This window comes from Salmo trutta, chromosome 3 (assembly GCF_901001165.1).
Source record: "Salmo trutta chromosome 3, fSalTru1.1, whole genome shotgun sequence".
NCBI classification, from domain to species: domain Eukaryota; kingdom Metazoa; phylum Chordata; class Actinopteri; order Salmoniformes; family Salmonidae; genus Salmo; species Salmo trutta.
Genome location: NC_042959.1, coordinates 34,846,540 through 34,856,823, shown reverse-complemented (window position 1 = coordinate 34,856,823; position 10,284 = coordinate 34,846,540). Strand labels below are relative to the sequence as shown.

The window sequence follows — 10,284 nt, the reverse complement described above, 5'->3', positions numbered from 1 at the left end:
CTCAAACTAGACACTGTACTTGTCCTCTTGCTCAGTTGTGCACCGGGGCCTCCCACTTTCTATTCTGGTTAGAGACAGTTTGCGCTGTTCTGTGAAGGGTGTAGTAGATAGCATTGTACAAGATCTTCAGTTTCTTGCCAATTTCTCTCATGGAATAGCCTTCATTTCGCAGAACAAGAATAGACTGACGAGTTTCAGAAGGTCTTGGTTTCTGGCCATTTTGAGCCTGTAATCAAACCCACAAATGCTGATGTTCCAGATACAACTAGCCTAAAGGCCAGTTTTATTGCTCATTTAAATCAGCACAGTTTCCAGCTGTGCTAACAATTGCAAAAGGGTTTTAAGATGATAAACTTGGATTAGCTAACACAGCCTGCCATTGGAACACAGGAGTGGTGGTTGCTGATAATGGCCTATGTAGATATTACTTTTTTTAAATCAGCCATTTCCAGCTACAATGGTCATTTACAACAATAAGTGTCTAAACTGTATTTCTGATCACTTTGTTATTTTAAATAGACCAAAATAAATGATTATTTCTAAGTAACCAAACTTTTGAATGGTAGCATATAAAATATATATATATTTTATTTGTTTTAAGTACCCACCTCATGAAAGTCACCATTACAGTTCAACATGTAGGTTCTATACATTGTTAATGTCACATTTTCAGCAAATGGCGTTGTTAAATGTTTTGTCCATTTATTAATTAACAGACAACACCCTAAATGTATTCCCCCCACACACAGCATTCGACACATTAACAGCAATTTTTTAAACCTTTATTTAAGTAGGCACGTCAGTTAAGAACAAATTCTTATTTACAATGACGGCCTACCCCAGCCAAACCCTAACCTGGACGACGCTGGACCAATTGTGCGCCGCCCTATGGGACTCCCAATCACAGCCAGTTGTGATCGAACCAGGGTCTGTAGTGACGCCTCTAGCACCGCTGCGCCACTCTGGAGGCCCAAGTTAATACATTTCACATTTATTTTATTTACTCAATCTGTTTATGTAGTAAAATAACTCATACAACTGGGTTGTCATAGGGGAATGTTGTCATTGCAGGAATGGGACGTGTATAGGTGACATTTTCTGCATTCTGTGGTCCTTGTCTGATGTGTGTTGTCTAGTTAGTAGACGTAGTTAGCTGTGTGCAGGGACTGCATGGAGGCCTGGTCAGCGCCGCTCACCGCTGTGTACTCTCCCTTGGAGGCAAGGCCATTGCTCTGAAAATGTACATTTGTGATTCAGTAATCAAGGTATGTGGTTCCAGAATGAAGCTTTGAGAGAGAGAAAGGAGAACGCAAATGGGACACTACTTCAGGATACAAGAACTCCACCATACAATGATGTCCATGTAGCCTGCACCTCTAAGCAAGGTGTCAACCCTACCCTAAAATAGCATAGCCCCTCCATCTTACCTTGGCTCTGGAGGTGAAGGCATCCTGTGCCGCTTTCTTGTTGGCGGCCTTGCCTTTCCAGGCGGCGAGGGCGGAGGCCTGGAGTGCACGGCCGTAGGAGAAGGAGAGCTTCCAGGGCCGGTGCAGGGCCGTCTGGTTCATGGCGTTCAGGTTCTGAGTGGCCTCTTCCTCACTCTGGCCTCCAGACAGGAAGGTAATGCCTTAGGGGGGGGTAGAATGTTTAGCAATTTGGTGATGGTTTCATTTTGGCATCACCGATCAATCAAATATACGTTTTTTTACTTCAAGACTACCTTTACACCTAACCCCACCTGTTTGGGACATTCATTGTATTGATCACATCCCACTACCTACATTACCATCACCTTGACAAACCCCCAACCCAGTCTCACCAGGCACGGCAGCAGGGACGGTGCGCCTCAAGGCAGTGACGGTGGCCATGCCGACCTCCTGAGGAGTGAACTTCTTGGGGCAGGAGTGTCCGGCGGTGACCATGTTAGGCTTCAGCAGGGTGCCCTCCAAGTAGACATGGTGATCATTCAGGGCCTTGTAGGTGGCAGCCAGGACCTGGTGAGGGGAGGGTTGGGTTTAGAGAGGCGTTTGGTTCAGGTTCAGTGATGTGAACTTAAATTGGAGCATGACTAAGAAGAGAATGAGGTATGAGTTTGTAATTACATGCTGGTAAAACAGTCCAGCACTGGCTTTGTGAAAGGGAGAGAAAATGAGGACAGAAATGTGATTCACAAGTGTTTAACTGAAAGCCAACAAAGTATTTGAGAGGATAACAAGGTTATGATCACCTTCTCAGTGACGTACTGAGTGCGCAGCAGGTCATGGTCTCCGTCAGGCAGAATCTCTGGCTCCACAATTGGCACCAGGCCATTCTGAGGAGAGGACAGTTATCACATGTGGACACAGTGTGTGGACAAACCTTGCCTTTGAGGAATTTCTCAGCTCATATGTTAGTTTTGTGCGTGAAGTCAGGTAGTGTATACAGTAGCAGTACTGTGCATCTAAGACAATTTCCCCCTCTGGGACATTATTTTATCCTACCCTAAACACTACAGTTTTAAGACGAAGAAGTTCTCACGGCATGCACACACCTGTTGGCAGATACTGGCGTATCTGGCAAGTACGTTAGCGTTCTCTGCAATGGCGAGGGTTGAGGGGCAGGCGTCTGAAATCTTGAGCACACACCTCCACTTGGCGAAGTCACAACCATCCTTCTTGTACTGAGCACAACGGCCCGAGAGGCCATCAAGACCTGATGAAAAAGGTTTTTATATTACATTGCTTCCATGGTCATGCCATCATGTCAAACTGACTAAATGTGGGCTATGGAGATTGGAGAAGCTGGTTGGTTTTAATGTATAGCTTTAATGCATTTGTTACTTAGAGTTGCAAAAGAAATGAAGAGCTATTCTTACCCTGTGTGGTCATCTCTCCATCTGTTCCATTCAGACCAGCTGTGCCACTGTCCACCTAGAAAACAAACGGTCAAACTATAACCCCTTTCCTAGGGTTGGGCGGTAGACAGATTTGCATACAGTGATAGCGATTTTGTACCATACCGGGGTATGTATTACTTGAAAGTGCACACAGGGGGCGCCATTTCCCCCAAACCTTTTATGGGGGGGGGCACAAAACAATTTAAATCTAATTTTATTGGTCACATACACATGGTTAGCAGATGTTATTGTGAGTGTAGCGAAATGCTAGTTCCGACAGTGCAGCAATATCTAACAATTCCACATGTTGGGTTCTGAGAATATGAAATATGCTTATTCATGTCACTGAGGGAGTGCTGAGGTTTAGAGGGTCTACACCAGAAGTTAATGGTTATAGGAGGAAGGTATATAGTGTGTGCAATTAAGCTTGGAATGTGTTGAGTGCAGGAAAGCGATTACATGTGGCAGGCATTAAGGGGAGAAAGCCATGGATTAGTGATGGAGTGGGGTTGAGGTCAGGTCACCTTTAATAAGGGAAAAATAAAAGTTTATGACTTATCACTTAGTGTCCTGCCTAGCAGTAAAGAACAATGTTTGTACAGAGGTGTAGGAGGAGACTCATCCTATGAGGAACGGTTAAATATCAGCGCTTGTGTGAAAATGTCTTTGTCTGATGCAGTTGCATTGACACTCTGGGAATTAGAACCTCACAACTACCTAATAAACACAAATCTAAGTAAAGGAAGAATAAGAATATATAAATATATGGATGAGCAATGACAGAGCGGCATAAGCAAGATGCAATAGATGGTATAAAATATAGTATATACACATATGAGATGATGCAAGATATGTAAACATTATTAAAGTGGCATTATTAAAGTGACTACTGATCCATTTTTTAAAAAGTGTCCAATGATTTCAAGTCTGTATGTAGGCAGCAGCCTCTGTTAGTGATGGCTATTTAACAGTCTGATGGCCTTGAGATAGAAGCTGTTTTTCAGTCTCTCGGTCCCAGCTTTGATGCACCTGTACTGACCTCGCCTTGTGGATGATAGCGGTGCGAACAGGCAGTGGCTCCGGTGGTTATTAGCCTTGATTATCTTTTTGGCCTTCCTGTGACATAGGGTGGTGTAGGTGTCCTGGAGGGCAGGTAGTTTGCCCCCGGTGATGCGTTGTGCAGACCGCACCACCCTCTGGAGAGCCTTGCCGTTGTAGGCGGTGCAGTTGCCGTACCAGGCGGTGATACAGCCCGACCGGATGCTCTCAATTGTGCATCTAAAAGTTTGTGAGGGTTTTAGGTGACAAGACAAATTTCTTCAGCCTCCTGAGGTTGAAGAGGCGCTGTTGCGCCTTCTTCACCACACCGTCTGTGTGGGAGGACCATTTCAGTTTGTACGTGATGTGTATGCCAAGGAACTTAACTTTCCACCTTCTCCACTGCTGTCTCATCAATGTGGATAGGGGGGGTGCTCCCTCTGTTTCCTGAAGTCCACAATCATCTTTGTTTTGTTGACGTTGAGTGAGGTTGTTTTGCTGACACTACACTCGAGGGCCCTCACCTCCTCCCTGTAGGTTGTCTCGTGGTTGTTGGTAATCAAGCCTACTACTGTTGTCTGCAAACTTGATAATGGAGTTGGAGGCGTGCATGGCCACACAGTCATGGGTAAACAGGGAATACAGGAGGGGGCTGAGCATGCACCCTTGTGGGGCCCCAGTGTTAAGGATCAGCGAAGTGGAGATGTTTCCTACCTTCACCACCTGGGGGCGGAACGTCAGGAAGTCCAGGACAAAATTGCACAGGGCGGGGTTGAAACCCAGGGCTTCAAGCTTAATGATGAGCTTGGAGGGTACTATGGTGTTGAATGCTGAGCTATAGTCAATGAACAGCATTCTTAGATGGGTATTCCTCTTGTCCAGATGGGATAGGGCAGTGTGCAGTGTGATGCGATTTCATCGTCTGTGGACCAATTGGGGCAGTAAGCAAATTGAAGCGGGTCTAGGGTGACAGGTAAGGTGGAGGGGATATGATCATTTAGGCAACAGGGATCTTGATCGAGGAGGGGATTGAATGTCTCGGCTGTAACCAAGAAGCTTGAGCTTGACATTTAGCAAACAAATGCATAGCTTGAGCCCTGAGCTGGAAATAGTTCATTTGACACATCATAGATTTCTTATAGTTATGCCACCACTTATTACAAAGTTAAGTATAACACACACTTTCAAAATACCCCAGTATATACAGTATAGAGCCCAAGCCTACCCTTTCCCAGTAGTGTTTGATCATTATAGTGCCATTAGATTACATCACACACAACCTTGATAAGTGAAACCAGTAGATACTCCAGGAGTGAGTTGTTGGCTGGTTGGGCATATGGTTATAATTGCCTTCACCTAACCAATCTTATCAGTAGACTATGGGAAGAGTGTGGCTGTGTCCAAATACCCATACTAGCCTACTACATACTTAAACTGCATACTAATTTCAGCGTTTGATCTAGTACAATTCACTGCCCTGATCAAGGATGGCATTGCTGGTCCTCACCTTGATGCCGACAACAATGCCCTTGTCCTTGACGACCTGGGGGAAGAGGACACCCTTGTCAGACTTCTGATACAGTGTCTCGTGAAAAAAGATGATTCCACCAATGCAGTTGGGGTCAACTGCAGAGAACAGGAGGTCGCGGAAAGTCCGACGGTTCTCCTCAGTGTTTTCCACGTTTATCTTCTGCAGGCGGTTACTCATGGTGCCTGGATGGAGAAATTATTGGCAGGAAAGAACATTAGTGGCATTTCAGGGGGGAGAACAATACCTAAGAATTACAGATTCCTACAACTTCTCAAATTAAGGCTACCTCCAACTCTTACACTTCAGATGCCAAACCCATACAGGCCACCACTACTTGCTGAGAAAATGCAACAGCTGTTTCCCACCTCGCCAACACCCTCTCCACCCCACTCATCCAGTCCCTCCATGGCCAGTTTGGCCTACTCACCTGTGGACTCGTCTGCTGCCAGAATGCCCTTCCCTGGAGCCACAATCCTCTGGGCTATGTCAGAGAGCTCCTTCTTCTGCGCCGGAGAGAGGGATGGGAACTGGGTAGTCATCCTGTGTAGGTGAGAAATGTCAGTTAAAAGAAAACAAAAAGGAATGTAATAAATTAAATCCAGTAACCTAAATCCAGTTATGTAGGCTAGTTTGTCCTGATGGTGGTTCAAGTATGGTTTATTCTCAGACACTGACAGTACCCACTACCACTGTACAGGACCTTCACCCTCCGTCGTTGTAAATAAGAATTTGTTCTTAACTGACTAGCCTAGTTAAATAAAGGTTACATAAAAACATTGGCTTTGGAATTTCCATTATAAAGCGGCAAAAATCAGTTTGTCATTTTATAATGCATTTAATATTTTTTTTAAAGTAATCAAAAACTGTGATTATCCTAATAGAACTGACAACGACCTCGAAATGCATTAATCACTCAGCACTATCGTTTATGTACCCAACAGCTTTTACGTCACATTTAGTGTTTGGTATAAAACGTTTTGCAACAGAATCTGATAATGAATACACCCCTGATAAATTACCCTCTCCCTAGGACAAACAGGTTCACAGTAAACTGGAGTCAGTCGAACCATTTAAATTATAATTGAAAGAGCGTTCCGGAGGACCATAAAAGTATATTTGCCAACACATTCGCGATAACAAGATTACCCTACATAATTAACACAAGTTAAGCCAGCCAGAACATAAGTGCAGGTAAAACGCGGATTTAAATCTACATTTTGTGGGGCATTTCAGACTACCTAAACACTGACAATCACGCGCTGTCGAATTACAGAAACCACGATTTCAATTATATACGTGTATAGTTACATTTGAGATAAGCAAAAAAATTGTAGGCTTACACTTGCATTAAAAATGGTTAGCCTACACTGTTTTGACTAGACCGAAGAGGTATCTGACGCATAGGTTGCAGAGTTTCGCATACTTCATTGAGCCTAAACAAAAAATGCTAACTCCAAAAGACTGTCTTGCAACATCGGGCTGAAACATTGTAACCTACTACAATTCCATTGCAACATTTCAGAGCATCTACTTTCAGCTCTGCTGTGCACCGGAAACCTTTTCCAACGTTTTAATACGTTTAGGCTAAGCATGAAGCTGAAAGGAAAACTTACTTAAAAGTATGACAAAGTCGACAGCTGCAGAAAATGAATAGACAAACGGTCACCTACTTCCAAGCAACAATTATGACTAGTTGAGAAGGCCGAATCCGTCTTACAAAGCATTATTTATTGGACGGGATGACGGAGGCGGGAGGCTGCAATTGGTCGAGAAAGTCGGACCGGGGCTTGTTAGTGTATCAATGCATCTTTTGTGTACTTTGAGTTGTATCAGAAGTTGATAGTATGACTTCCAAGATAAAAGGAACACCACATACACTCAGCAAACCCTTTGTTATACATTACAGCACGCATTGAGTGCATGATGATGGTGTTTATTTTTTTATTTCACCTTTATTTAACCAGGTAGGCTAGTTGAGAACAATTTCTCATTTGCAACTGCGACCTGGCCGAGATAAAGCAAATCAGTTCGACACATACAACAACACAGAGTTACACATGAAATAAACAAACATACAATCAATAATGCATTAGAAAAATCTATAAACAGCATGTGCAAATGAGGTAGGATAAGAAAGGTAAGGCAATAAATAGGCCATGGTGGCGAACTAATTACAATATAGCAATTAAATACTGGAATGGTAGGGTGTGCAGAAGATGAATGTGCAAGTAGAGATACTGGGGTGCAAAGGAGCAAGATAAATAAATAAATACAGTATGGGGATGAGGTAGATTGGATGGGCTATTTACAGTTGAGCTATGTACAGGTGCAGTGATCTGTGAGCTGCTCTGACAGCTGGTGCTTAAAGCTAGTGAGGGAGGTAAGAGTCTCCAGCTTCAGAGATTTTTGCAGTTCATTCCAGTCATTGGCAGCAGAGAACTGGAAGGAGAGGCGGCCAAAGGAAGAATTGGCTTTGGAGGTGACCAGTGAGATATACCTACTGGAGTGTGTGCTACACGTGGGTGCTGCTATGGTGACCAGTGAGCTGAGATAAGGCGGAGCTTTACCTAGCAGAGACTTGTAGATGACCTGGAGCCAGTGGGTTTGGTGACGAGTATGAAGCGAGGGCCAGCCAACAAGAGCATACAGGTCGCAGTGGTGGGTAGTATATGGGGCTCTGGTGACAAAACGGATGGCACTGTGATAGACTGCATCCAATTTGTTGAGTGGAGTGTTGGAGGCTATTTTGTAAATGACATCGCCGAAGTCAAGGATTGGTAGGATGGTCAGTTTTACGAGGGTATGTTTGGCAGCATGAGTGAAGCATGCTTTGTTGCGAAATAGGAAGCCGATTCTAGATTTAATTTTGGATTGGAGATGTTTAATGTGTCTGGAAGGAGAGTTTACAGTCTAACCAGACACCTAGGTATTTGTAGTTGTCCACATATTCTAAGTCAGAACCGTCCAGAGTAGTGATGCTGGACGGGCGGGCAGGTGCAGGCAGCGAACGGTTGAAGAGCATGCATTTAGTTTTACTTGCATTTAAGAGCAGTTGGAGGCCACGGAAGGAGAGTTGTATGGCATTGAAGCTCATCTGGAGGTTAGTTAACACAGTGTTTACAAAATAGCAAAATGTCAAACAAATACACCAATAACAAAAAATAAATACAAGAAATTGCACTTCAAATGGGGAGGAGGCTCACAGTAATGGCTGGAACGGAATTTCTGCTGATCCAGTTTCTGCCGTTTTGCCTGTGGCCATGGAACCTCCCTGACCTGTTTACCAGACGTGCTATCTTGTCGTGTTGCTGCTCCAGTTTCAACTGTCCTGCCTGCGGCTATGGAACCCCTGACCTGTTTACCGGATGTGCTACTTTGTCCCGGACTTGCTGTTTTCGACCCTTTCTCTCTCTACCTACCACACCTGCTGTCTCGACCTCTGAATGCTCAGCTATGAAAAGCCAACTGACATTTACTCATGAGGTGCTGACCTGTTGCACCCTCTACAACCACAGTCATTATTATTTGACCCTACTGGTCATCTATGAACGTTTGAACATCTTGAAGAACAATCTGGCCTTAATGGCCATGTACTCTTATAATCCCCACCCAGCACAGCCAGAAGAGGTTCCATCCTTTCTAGGGAGTTTTTCCTAGCCACCGTGCTTGTACATCTGCATTGCTTGCTGTTTGGGGTTTTAGGCTGGGTTTCTGTATAAGCACTTTGTGACATCTGCTGATGTGTTTAATACAATTTGAATGATGAAATGGTCTCAAACACATCAAACACCTGGTTTCCATCACAGGAGGTTGGTGGCACCTTAATTGGGAGGACGAGCTCGTGGTAATTGCTGGAGCGGATTTGGTGGAATGGTATCAAATACATCCAAAAAATCGAATACAATTTTATTTGTCACATGCACCGAATACAACATGTTCAGACCTTACAGTGAAATGCTTACTTACAAGCCCTTAACTAACAATACTTTAAGAAGTTTGAAGAAAAAAGTGTTAAGTAAAAAATAAATAAATAAAATAAATGTTTAAGGCCGTCCTCTGACACCGCCTGTTATAGAGGTCCTGGATGGCAGGAAGCTTGGCCCCGGTGATGTACTGGGCCATGGTTTCCATGTGTTTGATACCATTCCATTCACTCCATCCCATTCATTATTATGAGCCGTCCTCCCCTCACAAGGTATACTAAGAAGGATATGTACAGCAGTACATATATTAGAGCGAGCTATGTCAAGAATCCAGTATATAAACAAATATGCGGTGTGTGTATAAACAGTGTTAGCTCATTCTACTGTACATTGCATTTTAGTTATGTCGAGAACACAGTATTTAAATACACAGTACAAAACCCCTTGGCATCTGAGACATCTTTCTCTACGTCTGGGTTTGTCGGTTTTAGAATGGAGTTATCGTCTACAATGGATTGGTGTCGAAATTACAGAACCCCCTAAAACTCAACTAATAAGTAATTTATGTCTGCATAGGTCAGCAGTATCTGATATATTGCTCTGATAAGGTTCCTTTGGAATCACGCTATACCACTTTATAACAGTTCAGGAAGACAAAGGTCAACTGATGTGTGCCAACCAAGTAAGTCATGTTTGAAAAATAACTTATTTGGTGGAAATTGAATTGTGTTATGTGGTGCACACATTGTAATCATTTACTGGGGACAGATAAGTATTACTCTAATGGCCATGGGCAGGGACAACCTACAGTGCCTTCAGATAGTATTCACACCCCTTGACTTTTTCCACATTTTGTTGTGTTACAGGCTGAATTTAAAATGGTTTAAATTGAGATTTTTTTGTCACTGACCTACACA

General features: G+C 43.6%; 1 protein-coding gene across 2 annotated transcripts; it reads right to left on the bottom strand.

Annotated features, from left to right (window-relative positions):
• Positions 1-979: 979 nt before the first annotated feature.
• Positions 980-7,170, bottom strand: LOC115174038 (fructose-bisphosphate aldolase B). Of its 2 annotated transcripts, none has more exons than XM_029732654.1 (9): positions 7,058-7,170; positions 5,872-5,984; positions 5,421-5,626; positions 2,855-2,909; positions 2,531-2,691; positions 2,228-2,311; positions 1,820-1,994; positions 1,428-1,627; positions 980-1,232 (listed from the first exon to the last, which is right to left on the bottom strand). In XM_029732654.1, the coding sequence occupies exons 2-9, from the start codon at positions 5,981-5,983 to the stop codon at positions 1,137-1,139; spliced, it is 1,089 nt and encodes a 362-aa protein (XP_029588514.1). In that variant the 5' UTR covers position 5,984; positions 7,058-7,170; the 3' UTR covers positions 980-1,136. The 2 variants fall into 2 exon arrangements, with proteins under 2 accessions (XP_029588514.1, XP_029588520.1); XM_029732660.1 differs by having other exon boundaries at positions 7,115-7,133.
• Between the last annotated feature and the right edge of the window lie 3,114 nt (positions 7,171-10,284).